This window comes from Stenella coeruleoalba, assembly GCF_951394435.1.
Source record: "Stenella coeruleoalba genome assembly, chromosome: 13".
NCBI lineage: Eukaryota > Metazoa > Chordata > Mammalia > Artiodactyla > Delphinidae > Stenella > Stenella coeruleoalba.
This window is the reverse complement of record NC_137159.1, coordinates 6,201,271-6,224,110: the sequence shown is the minus strand read 5'-3', so window position 1 is coordinate 6,224,110 and position 22,840 is coordinate 6,201,271. Positions and strand designations below refer to the sequence as shown.

Genomic DNA, 22,840 nt, shown 5'->3' with positions numbered 1-22,840 from the left:
GCCCGCAACTTTTCAGATTATAAGATGCATTTTTCCAGACAATAACGTCACCCAAATTTCTTGGGACCTTCTTTGCCTGGTACAACCCTCGGGGTGCCTCTGGGGGCGGACGTTGCTCGCCCATGCGCAGACTGCACCACAGCGTGGTGCTGTGGCACCGCGAGACTTCCGCAGCTCCCCCACAGGCCCCACCCCCATTTCCGGCTTTTCGCTCCGCCCACTCGGCGTCTCGGGATCCTCTCCCTGGCCCGGCTCCAGCAGCCTCGCTCTGGGTCCGCGCCACACTCTCCTCTGCGGGCGGCTGGCTTCCCGGCGGGTTTTGTTTGCGACGCTGTCGTGCCACAGTGCGCTTTACGGCCGCGGGGACGGAGCGAGCCGGTGCCAGGGCCCCTCCGGCCCGGAAACAGGACTGGCGAGCGAGGTTGATGCCCGGCGGCGGGGCGAGCGCGGCGTGTGGCCGTCTTCTTACCGCCGCGGAGCAAAGGAGGGCCCGGGAAGCGGCGGGGTCGGTGTCTAGGAGCGGGCCAGGAGGCTCCGGCTCCGGCGGCGGCAGAGGCGGAGCGGGTGGCCCCGGGCCGGGTTGTGGAGGCCCGGGGGGCCCCGCGTGCAGGATGAGCCTGACCCCGAAGGAGCTTTCGAGCCTGCTGAGCATCATCTCGGAGGAGGCGGGCGGCGGCAGCACCTTCGAGGGCCTGTCCACCGCCTTCCACCACTACTTCAGCAAGGCCGACCACTTCCGCCTGGGCTCTGTGCTCGTCATGCTGCTGCAGCAGCCGGACCTTCTGCCCAGCGCGGCGCAGCGCCTCACGGCGCTCTACCTGCTCTGGGAGATGTACCGCACCGAGCCGCTCGCCGCCAACCCCTTCGCCGCCAGCTTCGCGCACCTGCTTAACCCCGCGCCGCCCGCCCGCGGCGGCCAGGAGCCCGACCGGCCGCCGCTCTCAGGTAAGCCCGGGTCCTCCCGCCGGGAGCCCGCTGTGCGGCGCGGAGAGTGAGATCCGGCAGCTGCTGGGCCTTCACCCACACGTGAAATGGATTGTGTCCTTTTGAAATCCCTTCCGCACTCCCTCCACCGAGTAGGGACAAGTGGCAGCTTCACGGCACCGAAAATTACTCCTCCCAACAGTACGGGCCGTGAAACCGTGCCGCTTAGTGTTGGGCTTGACGCTTTAGTGCCTCATGATGCAGTTCGTGCTCGTCACGCGCGTCTGAGGTGTGTGCAGTTGTAAGTAATGACACACAGGATCTGCCCTCCTACACCCCGGCTTTAAGTCTCAGGAGTCACCGAGAAGTCGTTCAGAACCCGAATACGTTGTTGAGCGGAAATGCACGTTCAGCAGCGTTTCAGGACTTTACAGCCGCCTTCTTGCTGTTAGGTGTCCTTGGTTAACGCGATGGGGGCAGAGGCTAGAAAGTGGTCTCAATTCACGGCCTAGACTGGAAGACGCAAGACTGCTGCACATTATGTAAAATGCATGCTCGTGCACCTTTAGTGAGATCACTGGGTTGAATGCGAGGCCTCTTTTGCTATTTCTGTTTGTTTGTTTGGCTTATAAACAGAAATTTATTTCTCATCGTTCTGGAGGCTGGGAAGTCCAAGGTCAAGGCCCCAGCAGACTGGGCGTCTGGTGAAGTCCTGCTTCCTGGTTCACAGACAGCTGTCTTCACACTGTGTCCTCACATGGTGAAAGGGATGAGGGATCCCTCTGGGGTCTCTCTTCCCAGGGCACTAATCGCACTTATGAGGGCTGTGATTGGGGGTTAGGATCAACACTTTAACATTCAGCCTACAGCCCAGGCTTAGCACGGTAATGGCACAATAAAGGATGATTATTTGAACCTGAATTCAACTGAAATTCAAGTAGAGCAAAACCCAAAACCATATACTTACTCTGTAGTTTTAAAAAAACTGTTCACTGTCATCTCCTCTACTAGAGGGAATTAAAGCTGGCCTGATAAGTTGCCTGACGGGACCACTAATTGTCTAAATTGGGAATCGACTATATTCTATCCAGTTTAACCCTCTCTGTTAACACGGGGAAACAGAGGTCCAGAGAGTTCGAGAAACTTGCCCAGAGACAGACAACTACTTTTGGGCTGGGCCAAGTGTAAGACCGGGGTTCCTTTCATTAACACCAACATCTTTTCATTTATGTGGCCTTTCACAGTTTACCAAGCACCTCTCAGCCCCATGACCTCACTTATTGTACTATATCCATGAGCGTACAGAGGTGGCTTTTGGGAGATTTTTTTGCATCCTCAGACCAGTGTTGCAATAGCTTATTCTATACTGACCCTTAAATTAAAAAAAAAATATGTACACACACATGTAAATGTGTGTGTACATATATATGGACATATGGAAGACACAGCACCACATCTCCCTGTGTCACCCCATGCGGGCCACACCCTGGCAGTCACAAAGCACAAAGAGAAAATGGTCTTCGGTTTGGGAATTCCTGAGTTGCCACTGATGCTTCAATACTAAAGGGCTTAGAAGTGTTTACACTTTCAAGAGGAGTAGGAACGTTTTAGGCTTCCCTTTAATGAGTCTCATTTTGAGACAGGATGGCAAAGTTGGCCAGCCGCTCTTCATGCAGTTTTTGTAGTAAGTCTTTCAAAGAATGAATGGTGAAGCCAATTCATTTCTCCTCCTGGAATTTGTCCTCTTCTTTTTCTTTGTTGTGAGGTTATATATTAAAGGTATGGGCATACAGACATTACAAAAGATAAGGGCTGTCACGTGAGGGAGGAAGTCAGACAACAAATGCAAAGAAACCTGTGGAAATTAAAAATCTGAACTCACAGGCAGCGAGGGAGGCGACACGGTCTTTTCACAGAGCCGTACACATGATGCAACTGTCCTCAAAAGCAGGAATGGAAAAAACTAGCCATTCAGCTGCAGAGCGAAGCTGGGGTCTTGGCTTTAGCGCTTTTTATGTCTTCAGCATTCGGCTGGGCAGCAAGTGCCTTTTCCAGAGTAGGCCAGAGAACATGAGTCCAGTTTGGTTTTTAAGGCTTGAGTCAGCTCTGTGGCCAGCAGCTCGTGGAGGGACACACCGTCGTGGGAGTACACCCCGTTTCTCCCAGTCCAGTCGTAACGCTTGGGGCCACTGGATGGTGAAGATAACCAGATTTGCTTGTTTGGGGTCTGCTTGTTGACCACGTACGTTCCTAGATCTCCACCCAGTTTAATTGTTAAAACACCATATTCCCAAAGGAGGCATCATAGCCTTCAAGTGTGTAAGGTTTGTCTGCAAGGTCTTGAGAAAACTCTGCTAAGGAATCCAGCGTCTCCTCGGCCAGTTTTGCATACGTGGTATCGTCCAGACGGCCAGCGTCACCCAGAGTTCCCATTGTCCTCAGATTCATCCAGCAGACGCCCTGCTTTTTGACATTCAGGATCTAGTTGAGGCAGCAGAGGCTCAGACTGGGCTGGCTGCCTGTGCAGGCCCTGGCAGCTGTAGAGCTGGGCGTCCTTCGTTGGCCGTGGCGCCCCGGCGTGGGCCTGGACATAGCCCGGGGGTGCCGAGCGGAGCAGAGGCTGGCAGCTGCATGGTGCTCCAGCGTCCACATCTGTTTGTTTTTTAAACTCAAGAGCTGCTTTATGAGACTTGATTTTGGGAGAAGACCTGAAGCCAGGAGAGGAGAAGGGCACAGAGGAGATGGTGATGAGTGATAAGGGTACCTGGAAGACTTGGAGGAGGACAGCGGTGGTGGGCGGAGCAGGTGGTGACAGGTGGGAAACAGTTTGATCTTACGGTCCTAAAGCAGTGAGGAAACAGGCGAGTGACCCCTTAAGGCAGGGACTGCTATTCAGGGAGCCAGAAGGTAAAGGCAGCAGATTTTGAGGTCAGGCCGGAGAATTTCTCCTTGCAGGGGAGGGCGTCTACGTTTAAGCTGGTCATGGTTCCTGCTGGCAACTCCTCTGGATCTAAAGCATCTTCTCGTGGATTTCCTGCACTGCCCTTACCTAAGAGGGGCAACCTGTGCATTCCATGAGATGTCTTTAGGGTACAGGTAGTGTGGGATTTGGGTCGGAGAGCCCTTTGAATTCTGTAGGATGGGTTAACCATAACTTATATAATGTCACTCTTGAATGCGATGAGTTTAAACCTAGATGTAGGCCATAGACTGCATTGTAAACAGATTTGCCAGGGAAATCCACGGATTGGTTATTTTGCCTCTCTCTGCCTCAATTTCCGTGTCTGAAAATTGCAGATAATTATGAGAAATAAAAGTATTTACAATAAGCTTTATACATTACTATCGTCACTAGGTAGGGGTGGTGCTTAAATATACAACAGGGAATGTCAGTGTCAAGGCTTATACTGTGCGTCAAGGGGAGCATCTAATGGGTATATGTTTTGAAAGTTTTTCGGATGATTGTGCTGCAGAGCCAACGTTGAGAATGTATCTGGAAGTAAGTAGGATGGCTTCCTTGCACTCAAGAAGCTGCAGTCTGGTTGAAGAGACATAAACCTGATTGTAACCCAGTGTGGTTAAGGGCCGTACTAGATGTCACATGCACAGCACCTCGTAGCACAGGAACTACAGCTGTGTAGCTGGAGGAACTTTGAGAGGGGGTGATGTTTTTGCTGGATATTGATTAGAGATGGTGGGGAGAGAAGGGTGTGGCCCTGTCACGTATTCTTAAAGAGCTGCGTGTATTGGTTGTTTTGAAATCAGGAGTCAGAGAAAGTGAGAGATTTTATGCAACAGGAGTGTAGAACACATGGATTGGAGGGGGGTCAGGAGATGGGATTAGGAAAGTGGGTCAGGACCACGTTAGGAAGGTCTTATGAATGGTGCAGAAGTTTGGGGTTAATTCTGTGTAAACAGAATTAAAAATCTGTCAGCAGATTTGTACCTAGAAATATAACTCATTGGTAAGTGGGCGTGTGGACTGTGGGCGGTGAGTGGGTAGGAGTCCCAGCTGGGAGCTGGAACAGGGTCTGGCCACAGTGCGGTGCTGCGGTAGGATGGCCGCCGCCGGGTAAGCGGGCGGCTCTGGGATGAAAGGGAAGCATCAATGTCCAGCACTCTGGGAATTGTAGCCGTGCTGTGGACTGAAACAGGTGTGTGAAGTGTATTTGCGGAGCTAGTGATTGCTTCCTTGTCTCTTTAACTTTTACACAGTTGCTGGTAGCAGTAGAGAAGAAAAGCATTTCTGAGCATTGTAGCTTTTTTTGTTGTTGTTTTTGCCTGCATATGTAAGTTTCAGGCTTTGCAGGAATTGAAGCATGTTAGAAAACAAAGTTGATTTTTTTGTTTTGTTTTGTTTTGGTGGTGCTGTGCGGCTTTTGGGATCTTAGTTCCCCTACCACCAGGGATCAAACCCGGGCCCCAGCAGTGAGAGCGCCGGGTCCTAACCACTGGACTGCCAGAGAATCCCCCAAAACAAAGTTAATAGTTACAAAAACCTTAAGTTTCATTGCCACAAATCATAGAATTTCAGTTGACATACAGTTAATCTAGAGATTATTTGAAGTATAAGGGAGGATGTGTGTAGGGTACATGCAAATAGTACACCATTTTGTATACGGGACCCAAGCATCCTTGGATTTTAGTATACGCAGGGTGTCCTGGAACCAGTCCTTCTCAGGGACACTATTTAATTACATTTTGATGAATGTATCTATTTGGTTAAATGAATCTTCAATTGTAAGTTTGTCTTTAAAGGTACATGAGTTGAGGTGACAAGTAGCAAATGCTAATTTTACCAGACTCAAGATAATTTTTAAAAATAACCGTTAGAGAAACTGCTGTACGTTCTTTTGTTTACAGGATTTTTGCCTCCTATAACTCCGCCAGAGAAGTTTTTCCTTTCCCAGCTGATGCTGGCCCCTCCACGGGAACTCTTCAAAAAGACACCGCGACAGATTGCCTTGATGGACGTCGGAAACATGGGCCAGTCTGTGGACATTAGCGGGCTTCAGCTAGCCCTGGCCGGTAAGGAGGGATCCCGCTTCAGGCATCTTTGTGTGCTAGCATTAGGCCTTTTTTCTTGAGGTACTCCATTTAAATGAAGGTCTTTGTAACTGTACTAAAAAGTTAGTATTTTCTGTGAAAAACATAGCTTCAGTACTGGATCCTTGCTATTATGGGATATAAATTTCCTTTTGAGTTTTCACTTGAATTGATTGCTTTTCCAGTTTAAGAAGAATGCTGAGTAAAACTTGGTCCGTTTAAAATTTTCCTGATGTCACTTCTACTCAAAGCGATCTACAAATTCAATGCAATTCTTATCAAAATCCCAACAATGTGTTTTGCAGAAATAGAAAATTCATATGGAATCTCAAGGGACCCAGAATAGCTGAAACAGTGTCGTCTTGGCGCCTTTATCGAAAATCATTTGAATATATATATGGGAAGGTTTATTTCTGGGCTCTGTATTCCACGTCATTGGTCTGTTTGTCTTTTGTTTTTAATTTTTATTTATTTATATTTTTGGCTGCGTTGGGTCTTGGTTGCTGCACGCGGGCTTTCTCTGGTTGCGGCCAGCGGGGGCTACTCTTCGTTGCAGTGTGTGGGCTTCTCATTGCGGTGGCTTCTCTTCATTGCGGAGCATGGGCTCTAGGCATGCGGGCTTCAGTAGTTGTGGCATGTGGGCTCAGTAGTTGTGGCTCGCCGGCTCTAGAGCACAGGCTTAGTTGCTCTGCGGCATGTGGGATCTTCCCGGACCACGGCTCAAACCCGTGTCCCCTGCATTGGCAGGCGGATTCTTAACCACTGTGCCACCAGGGAAGCCCGGTCTATTTGTCCTTATTCTAGTACCACCCTTTTGATTAGGGTGGCTTTTTTTCCCCAAATAAAAAGGGTTTTATTTGCAGGGGAGCAGGACACTAATCCAAGTCATACAGTAGCTTTTGTGAAATTGAGAGGTGTGAGACCTCCACCCTGTTCTTCTGTTTCAAGATTATTTGGGCACCTTCTGTTACACGTATAAGCAGATGAATGGGTGGTCTTGAAGCAAACTCCTGTAGTGATAGAAAATAAGGAGACCTTGAACAGGGTGGTCAGGGAGAGCCTCTCCGTGTAAGGATAAAGAGCAGCTTTTGCTAACCTGCTCTAAGCAGAAGTGCAGATGCATGGGTCTCATCACCTGAGAGCAATTCATTAGGGAAATTATAATCTGTAGCCAGATTTGTGAACCCTTGACTTCGTGATTAAGTGAGCTGCAGGGTTAATTTGATAGTGCCTCATCCTTAGACTTCATGCCCTGTGACATTTGGCATCTTGTATAAGGTGACATCTAATCTTCTCTTTCCTTGGGGCATTCTGAACCTTATTTATTTATTTATTTTATTTTATTTTATTTTATTTATTTATTTTTTAAATTTTTGGCTGCACTGTGTCTTCGTTGCTGTGCGCAGGCTTTCTCTCGTTGCGGCGAGCAGGGGCTACTCTTGGTTGCGGTGTGCGGGCTTCTCACTGCAGTGGCTTCTCCTATTGCAGAGCACAGGCTTCAGGCGCGCAGGCTTCAGTAGTTGTGGCACGCGGGCTTAGTAGTTGTGGCTCGCGGGCTCCAGAGCGCAGGCTTAGCAGTTGTGGCGCACGGGCTTAGTTTCTCTGCGGCACGTGGGATCCTCCCAGACCAGGGCTTGAACCCGTGTCCCCTGCATTGGCAGGTGGATCCCCAACCACTGTGCCAGCAAGGAAGCCCTGAACCTTATTATTTTTTTTCCCTAAGTATTTTGTTATTTATTTATTTATTTATTTTTGGCTGTGTTGGGTCTTCGTTTCTGTGCGAGGGCTTTCTCTAGTTGTGGCAAGCGGGGGCCACTCTTCATCGAAGTGCGCGGGCCTCTCACTATCACGGCCTCTCTTGTTGCGGAGCACAGGCTCCAGACGCGCATGCTCTGTAATTGTGGCTCACGGGCCCAGCTGCTCCGCGGCATGTGGGATCTTCCCAGACCAGGGCTGGAACCTGTGTCCCCTGCATCGGCAGGTAGATTCTCAACCACTGCGCCACCAGGGAAGCCCTGAACCTTATTTTTAAAGTACTAAATATTAACAATATAACAATGGTTATTTTCTGAAACTAAGAGAACTCTTTTTCAGACTTTTAAGATTGAAGGTACACAAAAGTACTTGTTAGCTACTACTGCCAGATGCAATCTATTAACAGAAATAAAATAATTATTTTCTTAACCAAAGACACTATGAAAACTGGTTGCCGAGGTGATGGGCAATTTCAGTCACCTTACCTTTAGAAGTGACGTATATTCTGAGGTTTCTAGCTTTGTATTCAATAAAGTAAGAATCAAATCTAATTTCCTTTTCAACTTGTGATGACTTGAATCAGCCCATGAGAAAGTTTTAAAGTACATCAAGCTCAGGGACTTCCCTGGTGGTGCAGTGGTTAAGAATCCGCCTGCCAATGTAGGGGACACAGGTTCAAGCCCTGGTCTGGGAAGATCCCACATGCCGCAGAGCAATTAAGCCCGTGCGCCACAACTACTGAGCCTGTGCTCTAGAGCCTGTGTGCCACAACTACTGAACCCACGCTCCACAACTCCACAACAAGAGAAGCCACCACAATGAGAAGCCCACGCACCACAATGAAGAGTAGCCCCCGCTCGCTGCAACTAGGGAAAACCTGGGCACAGCAACAAAGACCCAACACAGCCAACAATAAATAAATAAAATAAATTTATAAAGTACGTCAAGCTCAGAAAGGAATATATGACTAGACTTAGGATTGAGAGGCTTGGCACAGTGGCTAAGCTGGCTGTCCCCTAGAGCTGTTTGCTGTCCTCTGCCCAGACTGAAGATGTCTTAATCATTTTCACAAGTGCTTAAGAAAAAAAGGGAAGTACACCTATCTTCTCTGGAGCTAGCCACACAGATCATCTGTACGGAGGCTGGCCTGAAATTCAGATGTCTTTACAGTGGGATCCAGGGACCAAAGGTGTACTTATGGATGATGCAGTTGCATTTTCCTAACTTTAAGAAAACAAGCAGACAAGTTAAACATCAGTAACCACAAGGGGCAGTTATAACTACAGTGTGTGTGCAATAGTATCTCGTTTTAACAGATTTTCCCCTGGTTCCTAATGGGATTGAATATCTTTTCAGATGTTTATTGGCCATACAAGCTTTTTAAAAAATATTTATTTGTTTGTTTTTATTTTTGGCTGTGTTGGGTCTTCGTTGCTGCACATGGGCTTTCTCTAGTTGCATCGAGCGGGGGCTGCTCTTGCTTGCAGTGCGCGGGCTTCTCATTGTCGTGGCTTTTCTTGTTGCAGAGCACAGGCTGTAGAGCGCAGGCTCAGTAGTTGTGGCGCACGGGCTTAGTTGCTTCACGGCATGTGGGATCTTCCTGGGCCAGGGATAGAACCCGTGTCCCCTGCATTGACAGGCGGATTCGTAAGCACTGTTCCACCAGGGAAGCCTCAGGCTTTTTAAAAATAAAACACTTGTTGGAAGTCATTAGCCCATTTTTTCCTATTTTTTAAAATTGATAATCTATCCTGAATCTGGCCCTTTGTTTATGTGTTGTAGATCACTTTCTCCATTTAGTAGCTTCTCTTTTCACTCTCCTTGTGGTGCCCTCAGTTTTGAAGTGTTTCCTGTTTTAATCTATTTCAGAACGCCAGTCTGAATTGCCAACTCAAAGTAAGGCCAGCTTCCCTAGCATTCTCAGCGACCCAGACCCGGATTCTTCTAATTCTGGATTTGACAGCTCCGTTGCCTCTCAGATCACGGAAGCTTTAGTCAGTGGACCAAAGCCACCTATTGAAAGTAGGTATATCTAATTTTGTATTCTTGGTTTTATGTTTTCAGCGTCCCCCTGAGACTTTCTGGTTTTCTGAAACATCATGTTGTTTTCGTTGATACTTAAACGTGAATTTTTTTTGTGTGTGTGTGCGGTACGCGGGCCTCTCACTGCTGTGGCCTCTCCCATTGCGGAGCACAGGCTCTGGACGCGCAGGCTTAGCGGCCATGGCTCACAGGGCCCAGCCGCTCCGTGGCATGTGGGACCCTCCTGGACCGGGGCACGAACCTGTGTCCCCTGCATCGGCAGGAGGACTGTCAACCACTGCGCCACCAGGGAAGCCCTTAAATGTGAATTTTTAAAAATTTATTTTATTGAAGTACAGTTGATTTACAGTGTTGTGTTAATTTCTGCTGTACAGCAGAGTGATTCGCTTATACGGATATATATATATATGTACATTCTTTTTCATATTCTTTTCCATTTTGGTTTATTACAGGATATTAAATATAGTTCTCTGTGCTATACAGTAGGACCTTGTTGTTTATCCATTCTCTATATAATAGTTTGCATCTGCTAATCCCAAACTCCCAATCCATCCCTCCCCAATCCCCTCTTCCCCTTGGCAACCACAAGTCTGTTCTCTATGTCTGTGAGTCTGTTTCTGTTCCATGGATAAGTTCATGTGTGTCACATTTTAGACTCCACGTATAAGTGATATCATATGATATTTGTCTTTCTCTGTCTGACTTCACATAGTATGATAATCTCTAGGTGAATCCATATTGCTGCAAATGGCATTATTTCATTCTTTTTTATTGCCTAATAATATTCCATTGTATAAATATACCACATCTTTATCGTTTCATCTGGTGATGGACATTTAGGTTGTTTCCATGTCTTGCCTATTGTGGATAGTGCTGCTGTGAACATAGGGGTGCATGTATCTTTTTGACTTAGAGTTTGGATATATGCACAGGAGTGGGATTGCTGGATCAGAAGGTAACTTTGGAACCTCCATACTGTTTTCTATAGTGGCTGAACCAATTTACATTCCCGTCCATAATGTAGGAGGGTTCTCTTTTCTCCACACCCTCTCCAGCATGTTATTTGTAGATTTTTTAATGATGGCCATTCTGACTGGTGTGTGGTGGTATCTCACTGAAGTTTTAATTTGATCTGCATTTCTCTAATGATGAGCAATGATGAGCATCTTTTCATGTGCCTGTTGGTGATCTGTGTGTCTTCTTTGAAGAAATGTCTCTTTAGGTCTGCTCATTTTTTGATTGGGTTGTTTGTTTTTGTCTGTTGTTGAGTTGTATGAGCTGTTTGTATGTTTTGGAAATTAAACCCTTGTTGGTCGTACCATTTGCATATGTTTTTTCCCAGTCTGTAGGTTGTCTTTTCATTTTGTTTATGGTTTCCTTTGCTGTATAAAAGCTTGTTAAGTTTGATTAGGTCCTATTTGTTTACTTTTGCTTTTATTTCTATTGCCTGGGAGAATGACCTAAGAAAACATTGGTAGGATTTATGTCAGAGAATGTTAAACATGAATTTAGTGAGAAACTTCCTAGTATAGTGTCTGGAACATAGTAGAGATGCTCAATAAAAGTTAGTTTCTTGGGCTTCCCTGGTGGCGCAGTGGTTAAGAATCCGCCTGCCAGTGCAGGGGGACACGGGTTCAAGCCCTGGTCTGGGAAGATCCCACATGCCGCGGAGCAACTAAGCCCGTGCGCAACAACTACTGAACCTGCGCTCTAGAGCCCATGAGTCACAACTACTGAGCCCACACGCCTAGAGCCTGTGCTCCATAACAAGAGAAGCCACCGCAATGAGAAGCCCGTGCACAGCAACGAAGAGTAGCCCCTGCTCACAACAACTAGAGAAAGCCTGCACGTCAACAAAGACCCAATGCAGCCAAAAATAAATTAATTTTAAAAACTTTAAAAAAAAAAGTTTCTTTTTTAATAAAAATACCAAGGTTTTGGGAATTCCCTGGTGGTCCAGTGGTTAGGATGCCATGCTTCCACTGCAGGGGGTGCAGGTTCCATCCCTGGTCAGGGAACTAAGATCCCACATGCTATATGATGCAGCCAGAAAAATCCCAAGTATTTTTTATTACATACCTATCATCAGCATATCTAAGGATATAAATTCTCTGATTTTACCGAAATGAGTTTATTTTTGTAGTTTATTACCTTTTTGTTTTATACTTCATTAATCTTATCATTTTCCGTTGCAGTTTTACTGATCTTATAGCTCTTAATTCAAAGAAAACTCCTATTGAACTTGAAATAATAGAGCATTTTTAAAAAATTAATTTATTTTTGGCTGTGTTGGGTCTTTGTTGCTGCGCACGGGCTTTCTCTAGTTGCGGTGAGCGGGGGCTACTCTTCGTTGCAGTGCATGCACTTATTGCAGTGGCTTCTCTTGTTGCGGAGCACGGGCTCTAGGCATGCAGCCTCAGTTGCCCCACGGCATGTGGGATCTTCCCGGACCAGGGCTTGAACCTGTGTCCCCTGCATTGGCAGGCGGATTCTTAACCACTGTGCCACCAGGGAGTCCTGCATTTTTTGGTTTTATACGATTCTGTGTGGTTTTAATGATGAAGGCATGCTTTCTGCTTAGGGATAAGAACATGTTCTCCAGACTATAGTGTCACCTTGAGTTTAAAACTTACACTGTGACTTTTAATGCCATTTACAGTAGGTTTTTGGAATAAATAAGTCTCAGCTAGTCACAGTGTGTGGGAAGGTCCAAGGCACAGATGGGTTGTATTTAATACTTGCTCGGGCACATCTTTGACTTGAATGGGCCACTGGAAAGGTGTGTAAGAAGCAAGTCAATCAGATATTAGGTCTGAGTCTAGCTGAACACCAGGCATCCTTGCCTCATGGGAACTTTCTCTTTATCACATAGGTATAACTTCTCGTGAAATGTTAAAAACGTTCTTTTTGTAAATGGGCTGCAGAGATTCAGGTGCTAGTTCTGGCGATATATGTGAAGAGATGGTGTAGTTTAAGACAAAGGGATGATTCTTAGCCAGACACAGACATTTTCAGTAAACCAGGGGACCTAGTAATCTCAAATTTGGCCGGGGCTCGGTCCATGAGGAGTTAGTTAGCCATCTTAGACCCTACGTGGGAACCAAAGTGAGGGGTGAAATTTGCTGAGAAGTCCCAGACAGCATTTCTTTTAGTGGGTTTGTAACTTAGGGATCAATCTTGTTTTGTAAAATAGTTGAGGTATTAAATTGAGTGACTTCACTGTTCTGTTGTATGTTTACTGTTTTAAGAAAATGTACAGCATTTGTGAATTTAGGGGTTTATGAAAGTCCAGATTCATTTGAGCATGTCAATAGTCAACCGTACCTTTCCCCTACCATTTCATCTCCACATAATTTGCTACTTCAGGGTTATAAGATGCAAAAACAAAACCAGTACACATCATATGGTCTCTGAATAAAATTGTGCTGAGAATAGGATGAGTGAGATCAACTAGTGTTTTATTTTTCCCATCCAGACTTACCCATGGAGTAAGTTGTGTCCTTCTGCAATTGAGTGGTGATCATGCTTGAACTAGGACTTGTCAGGTGGTGGTAATGTTTTCCTCTCCTCCCCCAAAATAGATTTGGTCTCTGACATCATAATGTTATGTCAGTGTTTCAGTTTCTTGTGTTCTGAATAAAACCCTGCCTTTATGTCCTTTCTGCTTCTAATTTTCAAGTCAGAGTGTTGCTGTGTTGTCCTTATTAAGAGGTGTCACTGCACTTCACTAAGCGGAATCTGTGAGGTTTATACACACATGTTGCGGGGTCAGCCGAGTGACAGAAGCAGTCAGACACGCTACTTTGATTACAGGCCATTTTCGGCCGGAGTTTATCCGTCCACCACCTCCGCTCCACGTGTGTGAGGATGAGCTGGCTTGGCTCAATCCAACCGAGCCCGACCACGCGGTTCAGTGGGACAAGTCGATGTGTGTGAAGAACAGCACTGGCGTAGAGATCAAGCGAATAATGGCCAAAGCCTTCAAAAGCCCCTTATCTTCTCCTCAGCAGACACAGGTATGGATTTATTGTAAACATTTTCCTGTATTTAATTCACCAGGTGTTTTCGTTTTTCATAAAGTGATAAATGACCAGTAACGTGATGTTGGCAGCGTGAGCCAGCAGCAGGAGGCGTGGCTCTGAAGCTCTGTTCTGCCCCCACCCCCCCACCCCCCACCCCCCCCCCCCCGGCTCACTTCACTCTGGTGGGGCTCGAAGCCTGGTGCCCGAAAACCTAGCGACTTGTGTGTGGGATGAGTTTGACTCTGGAGCGTAGGATGGCGCGCACTCCTGCTCTGCGCTGCCGGGCGCTTTATGTACATTGTTACTAAGCTGGACAGGACTCCAGGAGGGTAAGCGGAATCATTAACATTTAACCAGGAAGGTAAACTAGCACCCATCACACAGCTGGTTAATGGTGGATTCAGAATAGCGCCCCCGCACCCAACTGTGACGCTTCCCGCGGGGGAAAGGCAGAACACCGTGGGCGGTTCCGGTTGGTGAGCTTTATTCTTCAGTCGGTACACTTTCACATTAGAACCTGCCAGGAGCTACATTTCCAGCGTAGTTCATTTTGCTTACCAGGCCATCATGCAACAGTGCATGTGTACATACACGGAGACAGGGCAAGGAGCACAGAACATTCAGAATGTACCAATTTGGCAGAAGAAACTGTCTTTGAGGACACCTATTTGGGTGAGCGTGTGCAGTGTGCCGGGCAGACAGCCCCTCCCCCTGCCCGTCCCCCCCTCAGGCATCTGTTCCCCTCGGCGCTGGGTGGGGCTTTGGTTCCTGATGTTCCCCGATGATCTCTGTGATCTGTGCTTTTCCGGAGAACTAGTCGGTAAGATTATTTTTAACAAATGACATGGAAAAAAAAACCTACAAAGGACTTAAGGATGATATTGTTAAAATCCACACAGTATTCAAACAATACTGATTCTGGTTTAATGCCCGGGATGCATTAGTGTCGTTTATAAACTGTTGTGAAGGTGCCTGGTTTTAGTATCTGACATTTAAAATGTAAAGTTTAAAATATCAAAGAATGATGATCATGGATTTGAAGGAAGACATTTATAAAGTTGGTTCAGTGCAGATAATTTTACAACTTTTCTTTATAAAAATACTTTGTTTTTTTGTACGCATGCAGGAAAGACAATTCCTCATTTGACTCAGGAACCTCTGTTTTTCTCTTTCTAAAAATTTGATTATATTTAGCTCCTTGGAGAGTTGGAAAAGGACCCCAAACTTGTTTATCATATTGGCCTCACTCCAGCCAAGCTTCCTGACCTAGTGGAAAACAACCCTCTAGTCGCTATAGAAATGTTGCTGAAGTTAATGCAGTCAAGCCAGATCACTGAGTATTTTTCGGTTCTGGTCAATATGGACATGTCATTACATTCAATGGAAGTTGTAAACCGGTAAGTTTCTATGCGCGATCAAATGCGGACAGGGGTGTGTATATAGATCCGGATTAAATGATTAGAAGGGAAAAAGCAGCAAGTTTTTTTTTCCCCTGATACACTGTTAGTCTGAGAAAACCCATTAAATAAATAATCTGAGCCTTAGTGTTGACTGCATGTGAACTTGGAGAGTATTCCAAGTATTTCGCACTAGTAGCAGCATCAGTGAAAACTTAATCGCTAAGATTTATCTCCTATGTATGGTTGTATATTCTTTACACAAATTACAGATACTGCATTATTTCTCGTTAGAGACTAACAGCTGTTATCAGTATGGGTCTGGGAGCTGAGGAAATTCTGGGAATGCCTTCCTAGAATTCGTCGTTCCTCGCACTGTTCTCTGAACCTTTCTTTGATTTGGCCTCCTTGCTCCGTTGTCACCAACTGTCAGGGAAACAATACATTCCCTTCTCTGTGTGCTCTGAGTAGTGGTTTCTCACTTTGTTATTTTGCTTACAAATATGTCTTAGGTAAATTACAAATTCCATAGGCTTGGGGGGTTAGCTTGGGAGCCTACTGTTTATTAAGCTGTCTGTGGGTAGTGTAGCCATATGTGCAGGCTTGCCTGATGTGGTCCCAGTTTAGGCTTCTCATCCTCAGCTCTGCTCCATGTGGTGTCTTGTTCCGGGGGCTAAATTATATCGTTTTTCTGCTCATGGGGCGGTCCATTCTGAGTGCTACGCAACTGCACTTCAGTTGAACACTCACTCGTTTGTAAGTTGGGGATTAATTGTTTTTTAACCTACTTAAAGCTGTACTAAAGAATATGTCCTGGGAATCCCTGGCGGTCCAGAGGTTAGGACTCTGCACTTTTACTGCCAAGGGCCCAGGTTCCATCCCTGGTGGGGGAACTAAGATCTTGCAAACCACATGGTGTAGCCAAAAAACCCCCCCAAAACAAAAAAAACCACAATGAAGTTATAATCAGCTGGTGGGAAAAGCCTGGCTGGAAGCCGAGGGATCCCAAGCGTGTGTGTAGGAGCGCGCAGATTTGTGGGAGGGAAGCACGAGGTAGTCACCTTTAACTTTCTGTGCCGGCAAAACCGGCTGGCCGCTTGCTGACCTGCGGCTTCATTTCTGCGCTCTCCTCCAGGCCTTCGGCCGTTCCCTGTTACTGAGACTCACTCCTCTTTGGGGGCTGCCTCCTGCTCGGGGCCTCTGGGCCGACCATGCTCTAAGTGCCCGCTTACTGTCTAAACCAGCCGTTAGGCACTGAGTCCGAGAATACCCGCACCTTTTTATCAGTGGTGCAGAAGTAATTTCAAGGACAGGGTCTGCTCTGCGTGCGCCACCCCCATCATGGTGCATCACCCACAGGTGGTGTTTCCTTGGAGCACGGGTTCCTCAGCCTTGTGGAAAAAAGTTCTATAATCAAATAAGTTTAGAAAACTTTTGGAAATTCATACTGTATAGTTAGCATAGCACACACCTTTATCTGAGCATGAAATTCCTACTTTACCCTCCCCCCACCCCACCTTAAAACATTTCACAGAATCCTTTGGAAAACACCAGCCGCCCCTTGAAGACTCTAGACCAAGGTGCCTTTTGCTACCTTCCAGCCAGGGCTTTCCCACCAGCTCCTGAGTGTGCCACGCCCGTCCCCGATTCCACAGTTCACTCAGATTATCCACTTAGCTGGAAGGACACCACTTCTCTCCTTGGGTTTCCATTTAAGTCATTTGCTCTGCTGACTTTTCCCGAGTCTTTCACTTACATCACTCTTTGTGCAAACGCCACATGTTAGCACTTAGTTATACACTGTGCTGTTCAGTTACTACCACGCCTTTCTTCACATGCGTTCCTTGCATAGCACTTGTCTGTAATCAGGTTAGTAAGCGGTACTTACGTGGACAGAATAACTGCCCGGGTTGTTAGAGCTTGGACGATAACTATGAATTCTGATTCAGCCAGGAACACACGGGGACATGGTGCTCAATGTGTATTGCACGTGTAATGCTAAGTGTAGACCTGAGAAAAGGAAGTGTCACTTATTAGCGGCAGTGGGGGGGGGGGGGGGCTCCGAGGTTTACTTGCATAAACTTCTTTAAAACTAGGTAACTAGATTATATATCAGAATTTTTCACTAAATGACCAAAGGAAATTTTAGATTTTATGGTGAACGGTGTTTTAAAATGTTATTAGCAAATAAAATTAACAGCCCTTTCTAACTTTATGAAACAGACTAACTACAGCTGTTGATCTACCTCCTGAATTTATTCACCTTTATATATCAAATTGCATTTCTACCTGTGAACAAATTAAAGATAAATATATGCAGGTAAGTAAGAGAAATTTTTGTAAATTTTATAAATACCTGCCCAGAAAACGCACACTAAAATTAGTTTCTTTTTCAGAATCGTCTGGTGCGTCTCGTGTGTGTCTTTCTCCAGTCCTTGATCCGTAACAAAATCATCAACGTGCAGGACTTGTTTATAGAAGTGCAGGCCTTCTGTATTGAGTTCAGCAGGATACGAGAAGCTGCAGGCCTCTTCCGGTTGTTGAAGACCTTGGACACTGGGGAGACACCTTCTGAGACCAAGATGTCCAAGTGATAGCTCGTCGGGACCACCTGTTCATCGTTCAGCTATGCTGTGCTTTTCATTTTTAAAAGTGTTCAGACCCTGAGTGATTGCTTGGCTTTAATGCGTATAAACACCAGTTTATCCACTTAAAGCAAAGTTTTGCTTTCCTGGATGACTTTTTCTTTAGATGAATTTTTGGTAAGAACTTGGACGAATGTGTCTTGTAGGTGTCTCGCTGATGATTATCCATTGGGGCTGTCATCCCAAACGAAGTCACTGCACAAAGTAGATGAGGTCTTCAGCTGAAGAGCAAGGTGCCTGTTTTTGCTTAAGATGTAAGTCACGGGCTTCAGATAAGGCAAGAATACCGTTTTCCTGAGGTTCCAACGTTCAAAGTGTTTAGTGAGAGTAAACTGAAGACACTCTCAAGAACCTGCCTTACTGCCCCTGAGGTCTTGAGTCATCATCACATGACGGTATTCTGACCCTTGAACTTCTCACTGGGTGCAGTGTGAGCCTCGGACACCCGTGTACCTTATCCTTTCTTGTCATGGGGACCTAAGAGACAACAGCGGGCTGCCTACAGACGTGGGAATTCTTAGAAACCTTTTCCGAGACTATAAGAGCTGGTAGTTTTCTGGGCCTTCTCTCCTGTTAACAGTCTAAAAGAGCGTCGGTACTTCAGGAGGAAGGACGGCACCGGGGGCCGTGCTGCACGGCTGCTCACCGAGTGGGCTTTGTGCCCTCCCCGTGGCGTCCTGTGGGCTGTTTAACCCCTCATTTAACTCTGGACAGCAGTGCCTTACATTAAAGTTTTCTATGAACTCTATTATCTGATGTATTTTTCACTCAAAGACATCATGAAAAATTCCCCATCTGCTGAGGTACTTTCAAAGCGTATTCTTCATAGGAACAGGAATCACCTCCCAATCCAACCCTTAGCAAAAGTTAAAGGATACCAAGCCGAGGGGTTTTAAGATGAGTACAGATTCCCACCTTGTAATATTGGCAAAACAGTACTCTTAGATTTATGAGAAATTTTAGCTTCGTTATTCTTGGCGAAGGGTAGTGATTTATAAATATACTTGCTTCAAGGAAATAAGGACCCAAACTGATATAACAGGTGCACCTTCAGACATCTAAATGATGGCAACAGTTGACTTCTCTCAACACCTAATGGCTGGCATCACCGTTTTGCATGTTACCACTGGGCAAAGAAACAGTTCATTATTCACATACTCTCTGGAATGGTGAAGTGTCGACTGCGCCTCGCCGCAAGCCTCCCAACCTCAGGCTCCAGGCCCTGCCGATTCCTGGTCACGCTGAGCCTCCTGGCTGGCAGCCCCGGGACGCATGCACGTCGCTGCCTAACGTGAGTTTTCTCAGTGAGGTACCTCACCAGCGCTCAGGAGCAGCAGCCAGGGCGACAACACTGTGCCTGGGGTCCGTTCCAAACTGAAATCACCAACGAGAAGCACAACATTTCGGACATGTGGGACTACATAGAGCACAAAAGGACACCTGCTGACAGTCTGAGCTGAAACTAGAAGACAGCATCCATCCTCCCATCCAGCCTCACCTGGTAGGGCGCGTGCCAGCAGCTCAGCAGGGTCACTGCCCCCGGGGTGTCCACGAGCCACCGCAGATGTGCTACACACACTGGTTTGGAGCTGCAAGTGTGCTTCTGTGGGCACATCTGCAGACATGGCCTGAGACTAAAGACAGACCACTGTGCATCGTTTCCAGATTACAGTACTGGTGTTTACTTGACAGAGGAAAGGTTTTCAAATTTATTTTAAATACATAGCTTACAAAGAATAGTAATTATATTTAGAGAACATTAAAAAAAAAGTCAAGATACAGTTACACCACCAGCAAAAAGTTCTTCTTTAAACATTTAAAAGTAGAAGAAAGTTTACCTGAAATAAAAGAAACAATAATCCTGGGATTCAATAAACTGCAGTCAACTTTTAAGTGTCATCAGACGAGTTCAGTTTAACTGTCATGTTTTTTAAAAACCACACCTTGAATTCTCTGGACTTTTAGTTCCAATCTGTTGTAGCTTTAGTATCTTCAAATTACCTGTTAAAAAGAAGACGGCAAGGAGACCTGTTAAGAAGATGACATCTTAGGGTAGAAAGTTCAAAAAAGCATTTGCAATCCTAAAATTTAACTATTTCAAATACCTCTCTTTAACAGTATTATTTCGTTAAGTAACTTTAAGGAAATGGTATCACTCAATTTTTATTCTTATAGAATACAGATATACTTTCATAAATTTTAAGTAGCGTGTACTACTGTATTATGCATTTTGTGATGATTCACATTCCCGTGGTGAACAGTGGATCACACATCTATTTTAAATGCTATTAGGGTGATGTCCCTAAAATATTTTGAGGGTTAAAATGGAAAATTAACGCATGGGGAGAACTTTTTACATACTTGTTAAAATTCCTGCACCCTGTACCAAGAGATTTTGCTAGTTTCCTTTTGTACCTGGTCTTTTCTTTTTATGCAGTCACTACTGTTCTTATGAGGAAAATCCTTGAGGAAAGGACTTCCATAATCCTGGGATTCAGTAACTGTAATCAGCCCAACAGAAAGTACTAGTGTTCTCAAGTTTCTCTTTAGCCCTTAATACACAAGCCTACAACTCATCAAAAAGAATGGATTGACTTTTCTTGTACTCATTTTAAACAAATGTAATGCAGATATTTTTTTTGATTTACAACTTATTTTATATTTATACTTTGCTGTTAGAACACGGGCAGATCTCTAGCTGCATGGCTGATGATATTGTAGACGTTTCACTTTCATAACCAGTAATACAAGTACTAGTATTTTTGATGAATGAAATGCTTATAAGTGTTTTTAAAACTTCAAAAACGAAATTAACTGGGAAAAGCGTAGGTGGCTTTTCTGGTTGGTTGTTGCGTCACAGAAGCACAGCGTGCGCCACACAAGACGAGCTCTGGTTCAGGCCAGCGTCCCATGCTCTGTAAATCTCAAAGCAGGGCTTACAGTGAGCCCAAAGAAACTGACGAAAACATGTCATTATCTCAGGTTCTAGTTAGCGATATCTGCATGCTCACTTAACCTCAGCCCTCACTGATCACATCAACTTTAATGTGCTCAAAGGAAGGCTACAGCCAAAGGAAGCCATCTTACTGGGGAATCTGGTTACGCTGGGTATTGTGTCCAAGTAAAAACACACCCGGTTCCTGAAGGTCTATTACTGTTGTTATTGTTTTCATGGGTCTGGTGGTCTTTGATTCAGCAAGTGTATCCTAAAGCATGTAGAGAGGTACTTACTGCATGTTCAAGCCCTGAAGTTGCCCCAAGGTTCACTGATTATCTTAAAAATATCTGAGCTCGCTGGAAAGGCCTATCTTGGAAATCTTGCCCTGACATTACTGAGGTCAGACCAGAGGTTCGCTTCAGGAGGTTTTGTCATCGTGCGCCCACAGAGAGCCAACTGCTGAGGGACACACTGCAATTCGGCCTTTTAGTGTCATCATTCCTCAGTAACTACAGGGAGGGAGCAGTCTTTCAGGAAAGGCTCTGCGGATTCAAGATCCCTAAAAGGACAGCATGCAAAGAGCTATTACCTGCTCCAGGTGCTGTGTGTACGCCTCCCCTCTGGGCGTCGTGGCTTTCTGATGGGAAGCCCGGAAGCAGCATGGCAGGCAATAGCCTGCGGGGTGTTCACATCCATGGGTACACTGCCCTCCTCCACAGGCTGCCTGAGGCTCTCAGTTAAAAAGAAAAAATACTGTCTCTACATTATTTGTGAAGAAATGGTCTTCATGACAACTGTCAGAAGGAAATCGATTACTGCCATAAATAATATAACCTTAACTACATCTCTCATTTACTAATCTTTCTTCATTGACATTCCCCAGATTCCCAGCATTTTATCAAGTTTCTATTTCAGCAAAAATTCTAGTAATATTTGACCCTTTATCATGTTTATTTCCACCTAAGAAAAGCGTATCAAAGGAAACATTTTCCTTTCGAAGTACTGAAGTTTTGTCTGAAGTACTGAAGTTTTGTCTTCTCTTGCTAATTTCTTTATCTGCTGTTAAAGACTTGTGTTTCTAGAAATAAGAGCACTATAATTTTTCCAATCTCTTCTATTTATAACTTAGGGTTCAAACTTCTGAATTAAGGAAAGCTCTAGCTGACAGCCACTGATTAAGAACTCACACTTCCATAATCATCAAAAACAATTTACCTTGATCTGTCACAGTATTCTTTTTAAAAGTCAGCTTCATTGGCTACTGGGAAGAATTAAAGCATCTTTCCCTACTGTGTGTGTTAAAATACAAAGAGCAAACAGTCTACTCAGTATAAAATCAAGGACATATTTTCCTATCCACAATGCACCACAGAAGGTGGATTTCAAAGATAATTGCTATTATGGAAACCTACTGAGGCTGTCTGTTGAAATGAGAGCTCAAAGTAAGACAACTTCTATTCCAATAGCTCCTCACATGGAAACTGGCCTCAGTTTACTTCCACTGTTTACTCACCTAGTATTTCACTGAGTGGCTGGAATCAAAGTGTAGTAAATAGTTTGAAAAAAATAAGCTATATGAACTTTACATCTTAGAAACAGCTATAAAAATAAATTATTTAAATTTATATTCTTAATAAACATGTATTTTTACCCACACAGATCCACACAGTAACTAGTTTGGAAACGAAAAAGGGCTACAATTTCAAGTTCTAAAAAAATCTCTTCCTCATCCTTGACTTCCACCTCTAAGAAGTGAGGACAGTGTGTGTGTCTGTTTAATCGCTTTATCAATTTAGAAAGCAGCCCCCGAAAGCTTGAACAGCCCACTCCCTCCACCTCCACTGCCAAGAACAGCAAACAAGAGTAGAGAGAAGAGATGATTAAACAAGGTCACCGCCATTAAGTCTGCTTTAAAATTAATCAAGGAAACCGGTTACTTGTTTATTTTGTTACAACAGCAATGGAAAGTCCCCATCTACCACGCTTTATAATTGTAGAGATTAAACTGCAGTTGGAATCGGTATATTCACCATTTACCCCCAAAAACGCCATATCAGAGTCCATCAGAGT

At 45.2% G+C, this 22,840-nt stretch overlaps 1 protein-coding gene and 1 pseudogene across 2 annotated transcripts; one reads left to right on the top strand and one right to left on the bottom strand.

Annotated features, from left to right (window-relative positions):
* The first annotated feature begins 276 nt into the window (after positions 1-276).
* On the top strand, positions 277-21,340 carry CNOT11 (CCR4-NOT transcription complex subunit 11). Its single transcript, XM_079941034.1, has 7 exons — positions 277-945; positions 5,788-5,952; positions 9,595-9,747; positions 13,582-13,784; positions 14,985-15,187; positions 17,411-17,507; positions 17,584-21,340. The coding sequence occupies exons 1-7, from the start codon at positions 426-428 to the stop codon at positions 17,779-17,781; spliced, it is 1,539 nt and encodes a 512-aa protein (XP_079797160.1). The 5' UTR covers positions 277-425; the 3' UTR covers positions 17,782-21,340.
* On the bottom strand, positions 2,945-3,576 carry LOC307195737 (frataxin, mitochondrial-like; annotated as a pseudogene). Its single transcript has one exon. The product of its transcript is annotated as a frataxin, mitochondrial-like (transcript).
* Positions 21,341-22,840: the final 1,500 nt, after the last annotated feature.